Genomic DNA, 21,265 nt, shown 5'->3' with positions numbered 1-21,265 from the left:
AAGGGTGTTATTCCAAGCACCTACCTGTTGCCTGCCATCTTCCTTTTCTCACCTGACTCCAGCTACACGCTGCAGCCTGATACGTACTCCATTTCCTTAAGTAGCAAGTCCTTCCACCCTCATCAAGACTTTCTTCATCTCTAATTAATTGCCTAAATTTTCTCTTACCAGAACCTTCCATCATGTCAGTCCCGTCCCCCGTGTCATCCCCCCCCTTTCCCACTGTGCCTAGAAAGGTTCCTACCCCAGACCCTGACTCTCCCTTTTCCTTCCCCCCACTCTGTCATGTTGTAGACTGTCTCCTGGTCCTCCAGATTACACATATTTCACCTCCTCTAGGGTCATGGAAGCAGAAAGGGGCTATTAAAAAATTCTTCATCTTTTTTTTTTTTCCTTAAAGTTGAGTTTTGTTAGTCACTGCTCATCTTAACTCTTTATTCAGCAGGGAAATTTCAAATTAATTTCTTCAGTTTTCATGAACTCCTAATCTGGTGCCCCATCACCCCACACTTATTCTCTGTGATAGAGACACTATGACAAAATTCTTATTACAGCTTTTTTCCCCCCGCTTTGGTTTTGGTTATTTGATTATATATTTATGGAGCCTGAATCCTGATAAAGGAAGAATAATGCACACACACAAAATGCTTGTTTTCTTCTTGAATGGGGGTGGCAGGTTTCATTTCTCAGCATCTGTTGTGACTGTATATAGCACCAGAGATTGTGTGATTTGTGTGGAAATGACTGTTAATGCCCACCAGAGGGAAGAATGGCATCTTGAGTGACGGAGGTCACCCACATTTTCTTCTGTCTTCTGCTGTGGTAACCTACCATGCCATCTGTTTTGCTTATAGAGTTTGAATGTCCATATTAAGTTCAGACTGATTTGGATGATAGAAGCATGTGACATTGGGGAGTATTTCATGAATATCAGCCCCTAATTCATCTCATGATTCTTGAAGCTTATAGTTGACTACCAGTCTAGAGACATGATGAAGGATGGAAATGGGCGGAGAGAAGCAGTGAAGGAGAGGTGCTCTCTATAATTTGCATCCTAGGACCACTCCTTTTATCTGCAACATTTATGACTTTTCAGACTTGGTCTGTTTCCACATTCTCTCCTTTTCCTCTGATATTAAAATGAACAACTCCAAGGTGATGGTTTTTGGGGGTGGAGCACCCATACTGTTGGCATGTCATGAGGAAGCTAGAGATAAGATGTTCTGAGTTTTTTGTTTTTTTTTGTTTTTTTTTTTAGGAAAGTAGAGCTGTAGTGTGTTGACCCTGAATCAAAGCAAGGGAAGGCTGTTGAGTTTCTTTATTTTAAAAAGAGAAATAGTAAAAAACAAAAACAAAAGCAAACAAACCAGCAACTTGTCCCTTTGCAAGACACTGCCTCTTCTTTTCTTCTAAGTTTATGCTCTTTGCAATCTAGAAAGCCTTTCCTAGCTACTTGTGAGGATGAAGTGCTCATCATATTCCCTGTTGGCTGTCTGGAGAGATGGAAAAGTGCAGTCTAGTTCTTGGTTTGGGGGCTGTGTTAGAGAGGGAAAAGGTATTTCTAACCTCAATTGGATAATTGAATATGCTTCTACCAAATACAATGTCTGTGTGGTCATTTCATAGAAAAAAAAATATTATTTATCTTAAGTTCACTTGTATCTTTAATCAGAGACTTTTTAAATATTGACCTGAATAACCAACATATGTTTAGTTTTGATTCTATGAAAAATGCTTAAGTGTATCATCTCACGAAAAAAATTGGTCTCAGTGTTCAATATTTCAGAATTTTTCTGTATCACCATTATCTTATTCAATATCTGAGTCACTGTGAAGAGAAAATGATGTTAATTAAATAGGTTGTAGAATTTGTATGTACTTAAAATGGTTAGGATGCATCTGACTGTTTGAATACTGAGCCTACCATATGTAACTCTGAGCAGACCCTGTACCTTTGGTTCCCCACCAGAAGCCTACATTTCTTCATTTCTGTGTTTGGTAATAATATCTCATGCATATCTTTTAGAGTTAAGAGAGGAGGTTTTCGTAGAGTCCAGGAGACTTTCCCTTTCATTGTAATTATTTAATGATTGCATTTCTTTTCCTTCCATTGTGCCTTCTTTATTAATTCATACCCAGGGAAATGGTATCTACCTTGATCACAGAAGTGGAGGCAACCAAGAATAAATGTATGTGAGCGATGGAATCTTGGCAAGGTGTTTGTTCAACTTTTGCTGGAATAAGTAGCTAATTTCTATTTGGGATGGTGTTTTCTAGGAATAATATTTTAATTCATTTAACTTTTCTGTTCTTTCTTAAAATCTGGATTTCTGACTGAGCATATTTATTCTAAAAATATATCTGCTGTTTTTTTCATAGACAGTTTATAGTCATAATTCACTTGTACTAGAGATGTTCTCTTCATTTTATTTACACATGTATTTGGTCAGCAAATGTTTATTATATTCTAAAAATTATTCCAGGTACCAGGGATACCCTAGTGATTAAAATGGTGTTTTTTGTGGAATCCTCTATCCTTAGCTTCAAGTTGAGTCCCATGCGATGCTGTCTTTGAGGTGTATTTTTTTGCTTGGCTTTTCATCCTAGATCTATTTGAAATTCACCCTTTAACAAGAGCATAGCACGACCAGTCCTGATTCACTTGCTTTACTGAAATAGTAAAGCATTTTGGGATAAGTTTTTTTTTTTTTTTTTTTTTTTTTTCTGTTATTTTCTCTTTGGTTCTTGACTACACCCCAGGGCTGGGTCTAGGCTGCTTTAGAGGCTGAAGGGTGGTGATAGCACCAGACTGAATTTTGAGGGCACATCATGCTTTATGAATAGACCTCTGTAGCTGGGCTGTGTTAGGTGGATCTCTGAGTTCAAGGCCAGACTGGTCTACAAATCGAGTTCCAGGATAGCCAGGAGCGTTATACAAAGAAACCCTGTTTCAAAAAAAAAAAAAAACCAAACCAACAATCAAAACAAAAAATCAGACAATAGACCTATGGTGAAGAACTTGGTCTGTAAGACTACCTCTGCCAAGGTGACCTGGAGTTCAGAAAACTCAGGCCACTCAGCTGGTGCCTACATCCAATTTAACATGCTCTTTATTGATGCAATTAGGAATTCCATATTTGTTATTCTCCATGACTTTTCCAAAGTCAGATATTTGTTGTAAAATACTCTATTTTTACTGCAATTCTTTGCAACGTTGAAAGCCAATTTTAGGCCCAGGACACATTCAGAATGTTATTTGGGACATGCTGCTTTCTGTAACTTAATGGAATTCACTATTTTAATTTAAGTATTGGCACAAAGTATTTCTTCACAATACTAGCATCTATACATTTGATATTGATTATTTTAAGTGAAAAATTAAGAGTTGAGAGAAGCTTATTTCATCTTGCCACATTATAAGTGTTCCTAGCAATTTTCTCAATCTGTCACTGCAGTGATACTGTCCCCCCAATTGAACTCACAGAAATGTTTTATTCATTTGTTACAAATTCATTTGTTGAACTCATTAATGATATTGACTATTACTGTTTTCAAGAGTAATATAGAAAGTGCTTTTTAAAATGTCTTACCTTTATCCCTGTTTATGTTCTAGTGGTATGTCAAGAGCTTCTCTCTGTCTCTGTCTCTGTCTTTCTCTCTCTCACACACAGATTCACACAGACAGACAGACAGACAGACACACACACACCCTTACCTATTGATAGCCCCAAAAGGAAAAGTGGGCTACTTCACTGGGATGTGTGTACTGGGTATCAAGCACTGTTTTGAATGTCCTTGTGTATAATTTCTCATTTAGACAATTATGTTTGAAGGAACTAAGCATAATTCCTATTTTTATAAGTGGTCTAGCTTAAGTTCAGGTTATTTTAATTAACTTATTATACTTACACTCATAATAAATAAGATGTGTGATCTGATTATAGATTTACTGATTCTTCCCATCTTACCATGTTCATTTCAGTAAGAACATTTATTTTCATTTTTCCTGAAGCATTTGTTTTCTCTTTCTGCCATAGTCATTAAGATAACTATATTCATTATCAGTGACAATGAATCTTAGTTGGAAAGAGTCAAGGAATATGTACATTAGCAGCTAATTTCTCCACATGAGTTCTAAATGTAGGGACTAGTGAGTGCTAAAATGCTGTCAAAATAAAGTTGTTAAGTGGCCTTGGGTTTGTTTCTAGTCATCTGGAGAGAGCTTGTCAAACCATTCTCCTCTTTGCAAAAAGTAGGAAATATGAGTGGGGCATTCTTCCATCATCTTGTGCTCTACAGCTTACTTGTAATCCTACTGTCAATTTCTTTTTTATTCGAAACATCCATCATCATTCAACATTTTCTCTGGTGCCCATCAGCTGGCCTTCCCAGCTGAGATTAGACTGCAAGCATAATGAATGAAGGTGAGAGCTCTCCCTGTCTGGTCAGTGCATGTCTCAGAATTGGAGTAGCTCGCTCCTTAATGGTCTTGACAGCAGTTCCCAGGCTACTTGGCTGAATGGGAGACCGTGTGAGGAGAGGTGAGTTCGGTTTCTCACCCAGAATACTGAAATGCCAAGAGTCCATTTACAGTCCATTTTGATGGTAGACACTCTCAGACTTTGTGATCTTTGGTCAGGGCCTTGCTTTTGGTTCTGATAGCTTTATTTTCCAAAAATAGTTCTTTAGGATGCTGCTTCTTTTTTCTTTTTAAAATGGTAATTCAATACCTTTGGCAGTTTTGTGCTATTACAACAGAATATCACAGACTTTGTTGTCTATAATGAACAGAAATTCAATGTTGTGTAGATCTAGAGGATTGGAAGATGAAATTGTGGGCCATCAAGTGACTTTTTTGCATATCTCATACCATGGTAGAAAACAGAGGAAGGGTGAGAGAGAAAGGGGGCTCAAATTTCTATAGTCATCTGTGTCCTGGGATGTTTGTTTGAATCCATGCATGAGCATCCTCATGACAAGTATCAGATCTCAGTACTGCTGAATTGGAGGTTAAGAGTCCAACACATGGTGTTTGGGAATCACATTTGTACCATAGCATTTAGTAACCTAGATTTAGACATCTGCTTTATAAAGAGGAAACCATATCAGATGCAATGAGGGTCACATAGGCATGGGTCTGAAAGAATGCACAAGGTTCCCAGAGGTAGAATTTTGGCTGATGGTTAAAGTACACAGAGCAGTCGTTTTCACTCGTACTGAACAATAGCACACCACATAAATCCATCATTTTCCTTAGCTCCCAGTTTTGAGCACTGGGAATGTGGCTAAGTTTGGAACTTCATACCCTGTCTTCCTCCCTTCATTGCCACAGCCTTGTCTCTCCCACTGACATTCTAGTGGCTCCTGTCTTCCTAGTTGGTATTTGTTTGTTTTTTATGGTGGCTCTATCCCTTGCTATAAACACACATTTATGAGGTATTCCTACTACCTATAAGGCTTTAGGAGGACAGAGCAAGTTATTCACTTTTGCTAGGCTTTGACAGTTGACAATATATTTTCAAATATACTTTCTTACCTAATTTTAATATTATTTTGTCCACCTAGGGCTCCATTTCTTTTTCCAATAATGCAGCAGATGCATGCTTGCTTAACTTCTTTCCATAGTTATAAGTTATATAAACTTTTTGTAAATTTTATTTATTTATTTATTTATTTATTTATTTATTCTATATACAGTGTTCTGATCACATGTATGCCTGCAGGCCAGAAGAGAGCACAAGATCTCATTACAGGTGGTTGTGAGCCACCATGTGGTTACTGGGGATTGTACTCAGGACCTCTGGAAGAGCAGCCAATGCTCTTAACCTCTGAGCCAAGTTATATAAACTTTAATGAAGTCATATAATGATAATAAAAATGGCATATGTTAAGGTTTGTCTGAGTTGTTTTTTATGGAGACAGTTGTTTTTTGGGAAACAGGATTGACTATTTTAGGCTTGACATTGGACTTTAAAGGATTGGTAAAAGAAATACCCCTCCAAAACTGAGCCCCGTATGCCCAAGGCACACAGGCCCAGCATCCATACAGTGTATGCATTGTATATAAAGAACTAGTTGACTGCCTTGGTTGTTCCAGTTTAAATTTAATTATGGAGTCCTTAAAATCATAACACTTGATCTTTTTAGAAGTCATTAAAGACACCTACTCATTTCTATTATTATGAGTAGAATTGTGTGTTATTTTTGTATCCATCTCATATAAAGTTTTTTGTTTGGTTTTGTGTATGCTGTTCCTGGAGTGCAGAATATAACCTTATTTTCCCTGTACTCATCTCCTTGGTTTTTGTTCTGATTAGGTTTTGTAGTCTTGAATGGTATATTGTTGATGAAGAAGATAAATCTATTCTGAGTTTATTTTCTCTGTTTGTAAATGTTCAATGTGATCTTTGAAGGTAAAGTTTTGTTAAAGGAGTAGTATTTCTATTAGTCTGTTCCAGGCCCTAGCTGTTTTCCTCCTTTTCTTTTTTGGTGTTGTATATTCATTAAACCTAGGTCCTTGATCATGCAGAGCACATTCAATACAGCTGAGCTATACCCCTAGAACTTGTGTTCGTCTAGATGCTTTCATTTAAGTTGCAAAAATTAGCAAGATGTTAATAATCCTGGTTCATATCATTGTGTTCAGATGCAGATTTTGAGAATGTGAAGAAGGCCATTAATTTAAAGGAAGAATATACCATTGTATTTTTGTTAGAAATTTAGATCTGTGCTCTGATGGTTTTATGGAAACAACTTATCCAAAAAGTATCTATCTAAATGCCTCTGGGAAGTGCTGATGATCCTGGATGTTGTTTGCTGAAGTGTCCCTTGGTTTTATCCATTTCCTAGATGCCTTGGAGACCACAAAGATGGATAATAAACCAGAGTCAGCCTTGCTTGTGTCTGATACCATGCAAAGAATTCTAACCATAAGGAAATATTTAGAGAGAGAAAAAATATATATGTAGGTTGCTAGGGTTTCGAAGAAACCCACCAAATAGTATGGTTTTTGTGCCAGAATTCTGAAACTGTTGAGGACTAACGAAGTAAATGAAAAGTAGAGTACCAATTATACAATAAAAATAATGACACTGAAGGACATAACCTAGCTTAGGTGGACTTGCTAGCTGAACATGTGAGATAGATTTGTTTACCCATTTAATAGAAGGTATTAGACCACTTTATTTCTTTTTTAACCTTCCCCTCACTTCTTTTTTGATAGCCAAGTCCTTTATAGGCAGACTTTCCTCCCTCCCTGTATTGAAACAAGGTCTTACATGTGTTCTGTAATAATTCTACCCTTGAGTTATATCTACAGCCTTACCAACATAAACCAAACTACATTTACCATATGTAGACATCGTGGTTTTTCAAATGGAATACTGTGGCTTTCCAGGATATTTATGCCCTGCCTCTTCCCCTTAATTTTTGCTGATCAAGACAATTTACTCATCTTGGAATATGTAAAAGTGGAGAGACGCTAGGGAATATAGCAATTGAATCATTAAAAATCCATGGGGGCAGGGTGGTGGTGCTAGTGGAAGCATTTCTTCCAGCTTCTGAAGTTATATGCAGCTTTGTATATTCTAAACTCTCTGCAACTAAATCTTGGCAAAACAGTGATGTAAATTGTTACTGCCTCAGAATGTGTGAGCTCGGCAATTACTTCTTGCACTTTGACCCTTTGATGTTTCAGCTAATTACCTACTAAGAACCATTTCAGGAAAGAATATAAGTTCTGGTTGCCATTGCAAATCTTGCTTCAAGATTTGTGATAGCATCGAGAAGGCAGCAATGTTACACTTTGCAAAGTATGTATCAGCAGCTTGAAATAAAATCCTGCATACCTTGTGGTACACTCTTTAAGAAAGTATCATTCTCGGTAATACAGGATGGCGCTTATTGGAAAATATGAATGCTGCCAGCTCTGAGTCAGTTATTCCAAGGGATGGAGTGTGTATATTATATAGTTTTTAAAAGGTCTTGATGAGTTTCTTTTTAATTTTTTTAAAGTTTGTGCATAGGAGTGTTACCTGCACATATTTTTGTGGGCTACTTGTGTGTATGGTGCCCTAGATGACCAGAAGAGAACATTGGATCCTCTGGAACTGGAGAAGCAAATGGTTTTGAGCTACCATGTGGGTGCTGGGAATTGAATGCAGGTCCTCTAGAAGGAGCAGCACCCAGTGCTTTTAACCACTAAGCTAAATTTTTTTTTTGCCCCAAGTTTACTTTTCTTATTTTTTTTATATTAAATGTACTCAAGGTATTTATGGACTATCTATTTAAATAGCCAAGTAAACTTTCTACTATGATATATAATAAAGATCTTAATAAATTACATATTTTAATAACTAGAATTTTTTCTCCTAGTATTACATAAAATAGTAGTGTGCCTTTTAATTCATGAAGTTTTTGTCTTGGTGACAATTATGGCAAATAGGATTAAATACGTTTTACAATCTGGGATGCTTTAAATGTAACTTCTTCTTTCTCTGTGTGCTCTACTGTTCGAAGAAGACACTGTTGACTAGAGAGAAATGTTTTAGCCTCAACTGCATTGTAACCTTGAGCCATTACTTTCCATGTGTCATTGATTCTTCCTGGACTTCCCTTTTTTTCTTTCCTGTGTAATTGTGCCATAGATTGTTAAAGAGAAAGATTGCATCATGTCATTTGCAATAGCTGTAAATACTGTGGGTAACTTAAAAGGTAGCCCTTTTGACAATACAACACTCATACAATGCTTATCTTGGTTTGCTTTATCTGTAAAACTTCCAACTAGCTAAATCTCGGTTTTCATTTTTCCTGGAAGGGGGTCCTGATGACAACTTAATTGAAGGTGGAGGAACAAAATTTGTCTGCAAACCTGGAGCCAGAAATATTACTGTCATATTCCATCCATTACTGAGGTAAGTCATCCCTATGATGTACTAACCCATGATCAATATTCTCATTATTTATGCTGATGTGCTTAGTGCCAGTCGTTCAGCCAGCATTGAGTCAAATCATTAGAAAAAAGAAACTTGTTTCATTTTCACAGGTTTCACAGTGAAAGTTAGTCAATAGAACAGATAATATCAGCCAAGTCGCTCCCTGTTCACAGACACTTGAATTTGATTTTCTTTAATTCCTTCTCTAGTCCTGCCCATCTTCTTCCCTCCTCCTCCTCCTCCTCCTCTGTTTTTGGATCTGTCTCAGTGGTTGGCAAGTCCAGGCCTGCTGGGGCCATCTAGCCTGCCATCTGTTTTCATAAACACACATTTGTTGACCACAGTTGTGCTCATGTGTCCATGTGTAGCCTTCCTCTGCCTCTGCGCTGCCATCTCAGAGATGAAGCGTTGCAGTGTAACTCCCAGCCTGCAAGCCTGCGTTTTTGCTCTCTAGTTCTTCATAAGAAACACAGATTACTGACCCATGGTCTCTCTTACTCATTTACACTAATTACTCCTTCATTATCTTTTGAGAATTACCAAGTCCCTGAACAGATGTGATTTACAGAAACCTGAAAGATATTAAGAATAAAATATATGGCTTTGTTTCTTGGAAGATAATTTGATGGTGAGCAGAATAAAATCTGTTACATTGTTCACTTCTCGATTATACTATAGTGTAGCAAAGAAAATTTCAGGATGCTTTCCCCAAAAAATATTCTAAGTCCTAAGTGCTTTTAAACAGGTCTTTTCTGCCAGAGTTAAAGGTACAATTGCTCAGTCATTACAAATTAATGATTTCTAGAGATCTATGTGCATGACAGAGTTCAAACTGTTTATAAAATTATGGAAGGCTAAGATGCTGTATTTAATACTGTGGTTCATTAAATTAATTTTGAAAATGCATGAAGAATAAATATTGTACACATTAACAGGTAGCATGATGTTTTCATACATATAAGAATCTTGTACTACTGTGTTAAATATCTTTGACATTTATCACTTTTGGGGCGAAACCTCAATCTTTTATGAAATGTGCATTATTGTCTGCAGCCCTCCAGTTGCACCACTGCAGACCAGTTCTTTGTCTTCCTACCTCATCTCAAGTGGCTACTCATAGCTCAGCTTTTCCCATCTGTTTCCCCTAGTCACCCTATCCTCTGTGAACCTACATTTCACTCTTAACTTCCACAAGAATGAGATCACGCCCTTTGACCCATATGTCACTAATGACAGACTTGAATAGTATTCCATTGTGTATGTATATCACATGTCTTTTATCCAGTCGTCAGCTGAAGGGTACTCTGGTTGTTTCCACTTTTGGGGGGATATGTACCTAGTATGGCAATTGCTAGATCATACAATGGTTCTCTTCTTAATTTTGGGGAAACCTTCACACTCTTTTTCCATAATGGCTGTTTTAATTGACCTTTCAGGAAATGTTCATATAATAGCTAACATTATTTTACTGTATACTTAAAATGCTTAATAAGGGAAATTTAATATCTTATGTTTATCACAGTTTAGAGAAAGAACTTTGGATTTATATAATATTGCTTTTCTCTGTAAAGAACCTTTATATACTCACTGTATTTGTATGTAAAGTAACAAACTTTTGAATTCATTACAAGGTGTATCTCAGAATAACAGTCTAAGCCTCTAAAACTCTTGTTGCAAGTAAATTCACTTAAGAATCATGGGGTTAAGACAAATAAGACTATTTAATTGGTTAATATATATTATATATGTTACATATAATAGGTAAATTATAATGTAAAACTTCTGTATTTAACAATATTGTCCATATATATCAGGACTTTGGTAATTTGTTTAATACATGTTCATCAATTACAATTGATTTTTAATTAGTGTTGTTAATTGCTAAGGAAGCAGGAATGTACCTGAATATTTATTGGCCTCTTCTAAAGCCAGTTTAACATTGTACTTTGCTGCTTAATTGTACCATAGTGTGGATGAATTGAGTCCTTGTATATACATTTATTTTGAGCATGGAAGGATGCCTATGGAGGGTAGAACTTAACAGATTGTAATAGCTTTCTAGTGCTTTCTAAAGAGCTGTTTTACGGCTTTTCTTACCCATTCCATTTGTATTTTAATTCTCAGTTTTGTTATTGTTGACAGGAACTGAAGGTTTGTCACATGATATAATTCACCATTAGTTATTTCTTTGTGTATCTCTTAATGTAAGTAGCAAGAACATTATGTGACTTGCAAGGTGAATTAATTCTTTGGTAAGCATGTGACAATTACAGGCTTTACATTAGCCCTTGGCACAAATTCAAACCTTACTCCTTAAATGCACTGTTAAGTTTCAGTGAAAATAAAATAATGGACTTATAGAACTTCAAATGGCTAAGCCCTTTAGTAATTTTTACTTTTTAATTTTAGTTACTATTTTCCAACATTTTCTGTGTCCATTATTTCTTCTTAAGTTTATAAATTAAATTTTGTAATTAGAATCACCACATACACACACACACACACACACACACACACACACACACACACACACACACACACATAGTTTATTTCCACTCATTGATTTTCATCATGAGTTAACTCTTTACTAGTAGTTATATTAATAGACTATTATATTATTATTTATGTTATTCATATTAATATTAATAGACTCTTCAAACATATGTTCTTATTTAAAAGACAATATTTCAAAGTGAGACAGGCAGATTAGAAGAGTGGAAAGATGTCAGCAGGAGTAGGGGACTTGAAATTTAAGATGAAAACCATAATAGGGTATCTTTGCTCTTTCTGGACTCCTTTTTTAGCTTTTGTCACCGATTATTTACTGGACTCTGCCTCTATGTAAGGCTTAAGAGAACAGGATGAGGTCACAGTCTTGTCTACAAGATGCTTGCTTGGTAACCCGCTTGGTAGGAGACAGAAGTCAGCAGGTCTGGGCACAGCAGCTATTGGGAAGGATGTGAATCCGTGGAATGTTTTAAATCTGCCAGAGAACATGCGTATGCAATGTTTCTCTTGAGCCAGTGTGGCAATTCTTATAATCATATATCCTCTTTTTAGTCACTGTCTTCCTCCTGCTATTCTGGGAACTTTCTACTTAGATCAAGTGACTCATATTCCTAACTTATCTCAAACTTTTTGGTTTTGTTTATCAGGTAGATTGTGATTATGAGTTGCAGAAGTAACTTTCCTCACAATGACATTTATCATGAATTCTTTAGTAGCAACTAATAGACTGTGTAAGCTTCCTTGTATCTTTTGCTGAGCTTAAATATTTTCCTCACTGGGAGACAGAATTTCTTCTGCCCCCCCCTCCCCACCCCACCCCCCCCCCAGCATCAATGGTGCTCTGTCTTCTGGAAACTTTGCATATAGCTTTGTACACTTCATTTATGAAGAAAGTACTTTCGTCACTTTGCTTCAGCTGGCAGTGTGTTCTTCAGTGCCTAGAGGGGTTTCTGAATTGGAGATGGGACTGCCCTTCTGAGAGTGCTGCAGAGTTGATTCCCGTTATTTTGTTTGATATATTCCCAGAAGTCATTTGTGCTTTCCTCTCATAAAATTATTCTACAAGGTCTTCCATTCTGGTAACCTTGTAGTCTTATTTTTGTACTCTCCTCATAACCACGGCAGCCGTATCACTTTGAAATCACATAGGATGTTGGAGACAAATGTACTGCCTTCCAATTGTTCACCACATTTACTCGGCTGGTGCTTTTATATTTGTTTAATATTTTTCCTTACTGTTTACTTTTGGTCAATCTTGTATCTTGAAAAGATGGGGGATAGAATCATCTTGCTTGCTTTACTCTTAGCCTACCAAGAAATTGTAAGCAATTGAAGCCCTACCCAAAGCTTGCAATGAGAAGAGGTCGTTTCATCAATTTTTCTGCCTGTTGATCTAAATGAGAAAAAGCATATTGAAACAAATTTTCTATTGGCCAAATTACAATGAGTTTTAATTTTCTTTATATGTTAGCAAAGAGTTGATTAGCTTGCATGTTGATTTCTGCATTTTAATTTTTATGACTGTGACTGGGCAATGCCTTTATATTTCAGGAATGCAAGGGCCTTATCCTTCAAAAATTAAAAGTTCCAGCCTGGGCTACCAAGTGAGCTCCAGGAAAGGCGCAAAGCTACACAGAGAAACCCTGTCTCGAAAAACCAAAAAAAAAAAAAAAAAATTAAAAGTTCAAACAACAAGTGAATTTTACAATGTGTTATTTCTGTTGCTCGGTGTTTTGTAGAGTCTGAGTTGGGAAGGTCTTTGTGAGAGCATGTTTGTTAATCAGACCTGAGGATGCAGTAAGAGGAGCAGCCTGAATATTTGAGGGAAGAATCCCTGGCCAGCAGAAACGCAAATGAAAAGGGAAAGGTGACTGTTTTCCAAGAACCACCATGGGCTTGCTGAGGCTGGGTATATTCCCCAATGGTCCCTGTTGGAGGATGTGAATTGAAAGCTTATACTCAAAGTAGTAGAATATAAATGGGTTCCTTTTATATTTATTTTATATTTATAAATATATTTTATATTATTTTAAAGAGGGCAATACATTTAGACTGAAAAAATATAGGAACTACCTTTGTAATTCCCAAAAGCTTGGAAAGTATAGAGAAAGCCTGATAATGCTGGCATTCAGGAAAAATTATTATATTAGGCCTCTTACTTGATTTGAAGTACAGAACTCTTTCTAAGGACTAGGTTAGTATAACTTAGTGTAGTTAGTATAGATTATTATTACATTGAAAATGATAGATCCCTCCTAACAATGATATATCTAGAAGTAGAATATGTAATTTGATGTAGCTCATTTTTATTATATTCTCCAGTGTTGTTTGGCAAATGCTATGTTGTTTGGAAAATCAGAATGTCACACAGAATTCATCCCATGTGTGGTTTCTGATACAACGTACTTTCAAATATACTTATAAAGTCTTGTTTTCCACTGAAGCAGTGAATGGTCTGGCAGGCTTCATTACAAAAGTCCTGGTTTGTTTTAGCTAATCTTTCTAAAGAATAACTACAGAAGAATGACTTCTTTGGCAAATTACATGTTAGCCTAAACCTAGTCTAGCACAATGGGTCTGTTTTGAAAATATTTCCAAGATTATAAAACCTTTCTAATAGAAACCTTACTTTAAAATCTTACTTAACTTCTTTCCCTGTTTCTGTTGGATTTTCCCCTTATATTCAAAAGTGTAGAATAATGCCTTCATTTCTTAATAGTAGTTATGTAGGTATCTGTGTGTTCATATGGTTTGCTTTGAAAGGAAGATGTAGTTTGAATATTTAGAATAAACATTCTATATTTTTTGCCAATGTATGTAGCAGGTTTTCTTTCGAGTCACCACCTATCTCCCAAATCATGATAGGGAGAATATTATTAGTTATGAATGCTTGACCTTAGCTTAGGCTTGTCCTAGTAGCCCTTATAACTTATTTTAACTTGTTTCTATTCATCTACGTTTTGCCTCGGAGCTTTTTACCTTTCTTTCATTCTGTATGTCCTACTTTGTGTCTGTCTGGCGGCTACCTGTCTAGCTAGTCTTGAGGCATCTCCCTCTCTTTCTCCCTTGTTCTCTTTTCTCTCATTCTTCCAAGCCTAGATTCTTCCTTCTACTTATTCTCTCTGCCCACCAGCCCTACCTATCCTTCCTCTGCCTAACTATTAGTTGTTCAGCTTTTTATTAGACCAATCAGATGCCTTAGGCAGGTCAGGGAGACAAATGCAACTCATCTTTTACATAATTAAACAATGCAGCATAAACAAAATGAAACATAGCTTTACATAATTAAAGTAATATTCCAAAACAATGCTTTTATCTTTGAGAAGTGTAGAAAAGTTGTTTCCACTAAGACAGTTTGATATTTACAGTGATATTTGGTAGTGTTATTCCAAGCATCCACATGTATGTGATATGTTTATACAGAAACATGCTTGTTCTTTTATTTTAAGTGATTTTTTTAAATTATTTTTTATTTTGTGATGTTTTGCTTGCATGTGTATGTCTGTGTGAGAGTGTTGGATCCCTGGAACTAGAGTTTCGGACAATTGTGAGCTGCTATAATGGGTACTTGGAACTGAACCCAGGTCTTCTAGAAGAGAAGCCAGTGCTCTTTACTGCTGAACAATCTCTCCAGCCTCATCATGCTTGTTCTTGCTAAAGCTTAGGTGCACAATTTCAAAGGTACTGGTGATGATACTGTGTGTCATATGCTATTCATAAATTGGGGGGCAATATGACCACTATGTTGCATTCCTAAGAAACAGAACTGTCTTTTTCTGAATTATGAAATTAATTTACAGACTATATGACCTATGAAGCCTAAGGTGCACTGAGCATTGGTTTATGTAGATTCTAAAACCCACATGAGTACATGCTTTCAACTTTACATTACAAATATTAACTGCTTTTAATCTTTCATCAAACATTTGGAAATTAAATCATGTTTTTTGTTTGCTTTTCGTTTTTGTTTGTTTGTTTGTTTGTTTGTTTGTTTCAAGATAGGGTTTCTCTTTGTAACAGCCCTGGCTGTACTGGAACTCATTTTGTGGGCCAGGCTGGCCTTCAGACTCACAAAGTTCCTCATGCCTCTGCCTCCCAAGTGCTGGAAGTAAAGGCGTGTGCCACCACTGCCCCGTGAAATCACATTTTGTATTCTCATCTTCTCTTAACCTTTATCTCTTCTACCATGTTATGTGATACATGCTACACATTGGTTGCAACACCCTGTACCTGAGTGAAATGAAAGTCAGTCAGGGAGTCAAACCACTTCTCTGTGCACCCTTCAACAATGTTGAAAGAAGTCATTTGGTAATCCATTTACACATAAAGTACAGATAATTCTATGAAAAATAAAAGGAAATTTAACAATCAACTGGAAAGATTAGAAGTGTTAGAAATGTGGGTATATGTAATGAGACTTGATGCTAATTAGTGATGGGTTTCTAATGAAAAATCAGTAGAAATACGAGGCAGTATCTACCCTGTAGATGCATAACCGGCAGCTGAGTTCAAGAAGAGTTAACTATACGCTCAATTGGTAGGTGCACATTCTTTGGTTCTGTGACTCTAGTTCTGACACACGTGCTGCTTCTGAAATCTAGATTGATGTATTTCTTTCAGAATGTTCATTTGGGATTTCAGGGATTTTGTTGGTGTTTGCTTGGTTGGTTGGTTGGTTGTTTTTAATCAAACATATCAGCACTACTGATTGCCATTGGCAGGACTGGAAATTCTAATGTCTTCTGCACACTTTTTAGCTTGACTTTTTCTCCACATTGGACAGTGGGGTTCTTTTCAGATCTGGAGTGTTACTAGAGATCACCCCTCTCTTCTCTGTAGTTTAGTTAGCTTTACTCCCCCCTTACCTCACTGTGTTTCTTCTCTTTCTGTTTGCTGTTTTCCTGTTTTGTTTTATCATAGCAACTTCTTCATGTAGTGAATTCATTCTTGCAGTGACTTTGTCTTTCTACCACTGTAAAGACTAAAACATAACACACTGCACTAAAATTATCCAAACTGTGCTGCTGTGATTTCTAAATTATATGCTGAAATTTTATATGTATTAATTCTCTCACTCTCCATTAACATTATTGATAGTCTAAATATAAAAGTCAGAAGTAAAACTTTTCAGTGCAAAAATTTACATAGTTTGTGTACTTCTCTTTATGTATTCTGAACATGCATTTGTCTTTTGGATTGTATTAGCCAAAATATGCCTACTCAGCATCAGTGAAGTATGTTTATATCTAGCTAAAGGCCTATTTACATCTGGTTTTGGAATATAAGTTGATAATGAAATGTAAGATCAAAATAATGTAGGCATGCCTAAAGAAAAGTGTAATTTCTGTCTTTAATAACACATTCCTTTAGGTGTAGGCTATGCATTCTCTCTGTTCAATTTGGAAGCTTTACCTGTTCCCTGTTCCCTTCTGTGTGCACTCTCTCTTCCCCTCCTCTTCTCCTTTCCTCCTCCACTCCTCCCTCCACTCTCCCTCCCTCCCTCCACTCTCCCTCCCTCCACTCTCCCTCCCTCCCTCTACTCTCCCTCCCTCCACTCTCCCTCCCTCCACTCTCCCTCCCTCCACTCTCCCTCCCTCCCTCTACTCTCCCTCCCTCCACTCTCCCTCCCTCCACTCTCCCTCCCTCCACTCTCCCTCCCTCCACTCTCCCTCCCTCCCTCCACTCTCCCTCCCTCCACTCTCCCTCCCTCCACTCTCCCTCCCTCCACTCTCCCTCCCTCCACTCTCCCTCCCTCCACTCTCCCTCCCTCCACACACACTCCCTCCTCTCTCCCTCCCTCTACTCTCCCTCCCTCCACTCTCCCTGTCTCACTTTCTCCTGTCTCCCTGTCTTTCTTTCTCTCTCCATTGATTAAGTTATTTCTACTTTGCTGACTTTGATATTAGGGCTTCTGTATCAGACTAATTCTCTTCTTTGATAACTTCAAATTTTAAATTTTCATGAATGGTTATTTGAATATTTGTTCATTTTTAATTTACTCGTCATTCAGAACTAAGAATTAACCTTTTCAAAGAAAGATAATTGATAATATTAAATCAACATTCTTAAACAAATATGGGCATATAGTATAGTTTTGAGGAAATAAGTTCAGTCAAATGGGGAAGGGAGGAGCTTGGCAAGTGTGATTAGCCAGGAGCCCTTTAGAGGGAAGCATTACAAATGAGAGTTCAGGAATGGCCCTCTGGAGTCTAGGGAAAGCTTCACGTGAGTGGTTACCATAAAGCACATGCTGTGGGCCATAGTGGGGAGTTGGAAAGCTATTTTTCACAAAACAAAAATGAAAATTACAAATAATTAGGACAGATTGAAAAGTGGGGACGAGGGTAGGCATTAGCAGAGCATGCCTCTAAATCCCAGCACTGGCAGAGGCAGGCAGGCGGATCTCTGAGTTCAAGGCCATACTGGCAGACTGGTCTACAGAGCAAGAAGGCCAGGGCTACATAGTTCCCCGTGGCCTCTTTTGATGTAGCTAGCATTGCTGTGAGCCACTGAAGCTCTTTGGCTGTGCCATGAATGCTCAGGGTGTTTCCATCTGGGAAGCCAATGAAACCTTTTAAAATGTACTTTTGCCTTGTGTGTCTGTGTGAAGTATGATAGGAAAATGTTAAAATGTAAAAAAAGAAATAAGAATAGTAATGAAAAGTGTAAGAAAATCAGTCCTGTACCTATTCTTCACAATGTAATTAGAAATCTGAAACCTTCTGGACAGCGTAGATGTTCCTTAATACCCATAAATGCATCTGAGTGAGTTTTGTTTTTTTCTTATTTCAACTCTTTTAGGAAAATTGAGAGATTGATTTCTCTAAATAAAAAAACACCAATATCTTTCTCTGAGCTGCCACTCCCTCTGCCATATAAGTGTTAGTTTATTATATTTTCTTTTACATATGATTTGATTAGTAAATGAATCCCTCCCTCCCTCCCTCCCTCCCTCCCTCCCTCCCTCCCTCCCTCCCTCCCTCCCTCCCTCCCTCCCTCCCTCCCTCCCTCCCTCTTTCTTTGAGACTGGATCTCCTGTATAGCTCATGGCTTCCTCAATCTGAGCATCTTCTTTTCTCTACCTCCTAAGTGCTGCAGTTAGAGGCCATGCATGACCACTCCTGGCTGACTTGTTGATTTTCAGGGGTCAACTCGGACTTTGAGTGGGAGTTGACTATACTGTACAATGAACTGAATTTGAAGACATTTAAATATTTATATATCTGTTATAATCAATTAAAAATATATAAAAAAGTATATATGCTGTGTTTCTTTCACTTCTTGCTTAACACCTGCCACCCCACCCCACCCCACAAATATTTATGTAGAACTTAACTTTTTGTGTAGCACCGTCCATGGAGCTTTCTAGAACTTCTTTCTTTTCATGTTTTCTTTCTTTCTTTCTTTTTTTTTTTTCAAGACAGGATTTTTCTGTGTAGTTTTGGTGCCTGTCCTGGATCTCTCTCTGTAGATCAGGCTGGCCTTGAACTCACAGAGATCTGCCTGGCTCTGCCTCCTGAGTGTTGGGATTAAAGGCGTGCACCACCACTGCCTGGCTCTCGAACTTCTTTCTTAATTAGAGTATTGTGGTGATTGGAGTACAAAAGGAACTCCATAATGAGGAAGTCCACCTTTCCATCACTTCTGGATTTCCTGACCTTTATCAAGGTATTTGGCATAAGGACACTTTGACTATTGTGCAGGCAGATCCTTTTCTAACTCATATCTAGCCTTGACCCTTATCACTTGGTGTCCAAATTTAAAAAAAAAAAAAGGCAAAAAATAAACTTATTATCTTCATGTTAAATTAGATTTAATTTAACATAAACATGTTAATGTTGCCTAGAAGACTCTTGTTCCTACTTCCTCATGTATTCAGTGTTAGAAATTTCTTCTGGTTCTACTTCTGTGTCTTAAATTTTCCTGTTGGCATTGCTTTAGTCTGTTAGCTTCCCTACTATTCCCATTATGCCAGATCTGACCTTTCTTAACCCACCTGCATCAGCTCTGTGAGGGGCTCATGCTGCCTGCCTGCTTGTCCTGACTTTATGTTCCCTGCCCACTTAGTCTGAATTGTTGGTGTAAAGCATCACACCTGGCACTCCCACTCTGCACAGAACTCTCATGCTCACCTCTCAGTCTAGATCCATAACTCATTTCTTATTTTGGGCCTCTCATGCTATAATCTGCCCACAAATTTGAAATTGGCCTTCTTATTAGGAGAAAGTGGGGACATCTGTAATTACTGATGATATTTGGAAAGGTGGCAGAATAGTGATGAAAATAGAGTTGGGTTATATTAAATATAAAATTGGAAGTCTGCCTGGGAGATAGGAAAGGAAAATCAGAGTAGAACCTTTACTAAAATAGTATAAGCCAGATGAGTTATTGATAGTCATGACTGAACTCAAGATTATATGAATATTAATTAGATATTGAATCTTATGATGGCAATGGAAATCCTTCAGAAAACAAAATGCTTGAGGTCAGATACAGAGATTATGCCAAAAAAACAAAACCAGCAGATGAGTGGGTAGGAGCATGGAGTAGGAGGAGAGAATAAATCACAGAATGAGACAACTCCCCGGACTACAAGTTTTACTTCCATAAGGCTAGCTCTGTTGAGGGGAGTTGGTGGTGGTACAAATTACAGGATATTGTACCACCCTGTCCAGCCATTTGTGCTGAAATAGTAGTACATTAATTGCTTTTCCTGTTGCTGTCGTAAGAATATTTGACAGAAGCAAGGTAAGGAAGGATGGATTTATTTGGGCTCATAGTCTGAGAGTGTAGTCCATCGTGGTGGCAGAGGGATTTGAAACAGTTGACCATTGTGTCCACATGTAATGAGGAAAGGGAAATGGATGCTACAATTAAGCTCATGTCTTCCTTTTTATTCAGGAGAGGACCCTAGCTTCTTTATTATTATTATTATCATCATTCAATATATAGATGCCAGGTAAGGTGACTTTTCCAACCTCAGTTGAACTAATCTAGATAATTCCTCATAGGCATGTCCAGAAGTTGATCTAATAACACCTCCTAGATGTGCCAGGCATCTCTTTTCCTAGTTGACTCTATTATGTTAATTGACCACCAGTATTAATCTTTACAAGTAGATAGGTATATTTTTATTAACATAAAGATATGCAGTTAACATATTTAATAAATGTTGATTAAAGGCAGAATGTATAGCAGATTAAATTTTGCTTAAAATCTGTGACTTTATAAGGGCATGAAATATATAAATTCATAATTCATAAATACCATTTAGATTTGGTAATAGATGTGCAATGATAACCTGTATTTCCTGTTATCCTTTCTCTCCTCCTCCTCCTTCTCCCTTCTCTAATTGTGAGGATCAAACCCTAGGTAGGACCTTACACATACTAGGCAAGCTGTCTACACTGAGTTGCATCCCAGCTCCTCCCATATTTTTCTCATTCATTATAATTAACATATGTTTATTTAGAATTAACCAAGACAAAAGGAAGAGGCAATCTTCTAAGACTATGACTTTCTAGTATATGAATAACGATAACCTTATCACAAGCATTATCATACTTTTAAGATATTTGTAATAACAAAGATTAGGTAATATATAAGTAGCAGTTTATAAATTACATCCAAAGATATTTTCATGTTTGGTGATCACACAAATCTTAAGATACGGGGTTGGGGATTTAGCTCAAGGCCCTGGGTTCGGTCCTCAGCTCTGGGGAAAAAAAAAATCCTAAGATACAATTTGAAAAGATTGTGTAATAAGGCCTCATTTCATGGATGGGACTTTATATCCAGCTCTTATTGAGGTACAGTTTTGGAGG

The 21,265-nt window shown here is 37.2% G+C and overlaps 1 protein-coding gene across 2 annotated transcripts in view; it reads left to right on the top strand.

Moving 5' to 3' along the window:
* Exoc4 (exocyst complex component 4) overlaps window positions 1-21,265 on the top strand; it is an 810,377-nt gene that overhangs the window by 380,316 nt on the left and 408,796 nt on the right. For both annotated transcript variants that reach the window (XM_076566558.1, XM_006990369.4), the window contains exon 10: window positions 8,816-8,912. In XM_076566558.1, the coding sequence (XP_076422673.1) occupies window positions 8,816-8,912 (97 nt within the window). The remainder of the gene's footprint in view (window positions 1-8,815; window positions 8,913-21,265) is intronic.

Source organism: Peromyscus maniculatus, chromosome 3 (genome assembly GCF_049852395.1).
Source record: "Peromyscus maniculatus bairdii isolate BWxNUB_F1_BW_parent chromosome 3, HU_Pman_BW_mat_3.1, whole genome shotgun sequence".
In the NCBI taxonomy this organism is placed as follows: domain Eukaryota; kingdom Metazoa; phylum Chordata; class Mammalia; order Rodentia; family Cricetidae; genus Peromyscus; species Peromyscus maniculatus.
Note: the sequence above shows the minus strand (reverse complement) of the source record. Positions and strands in the feature narration are given on the sequence as shown.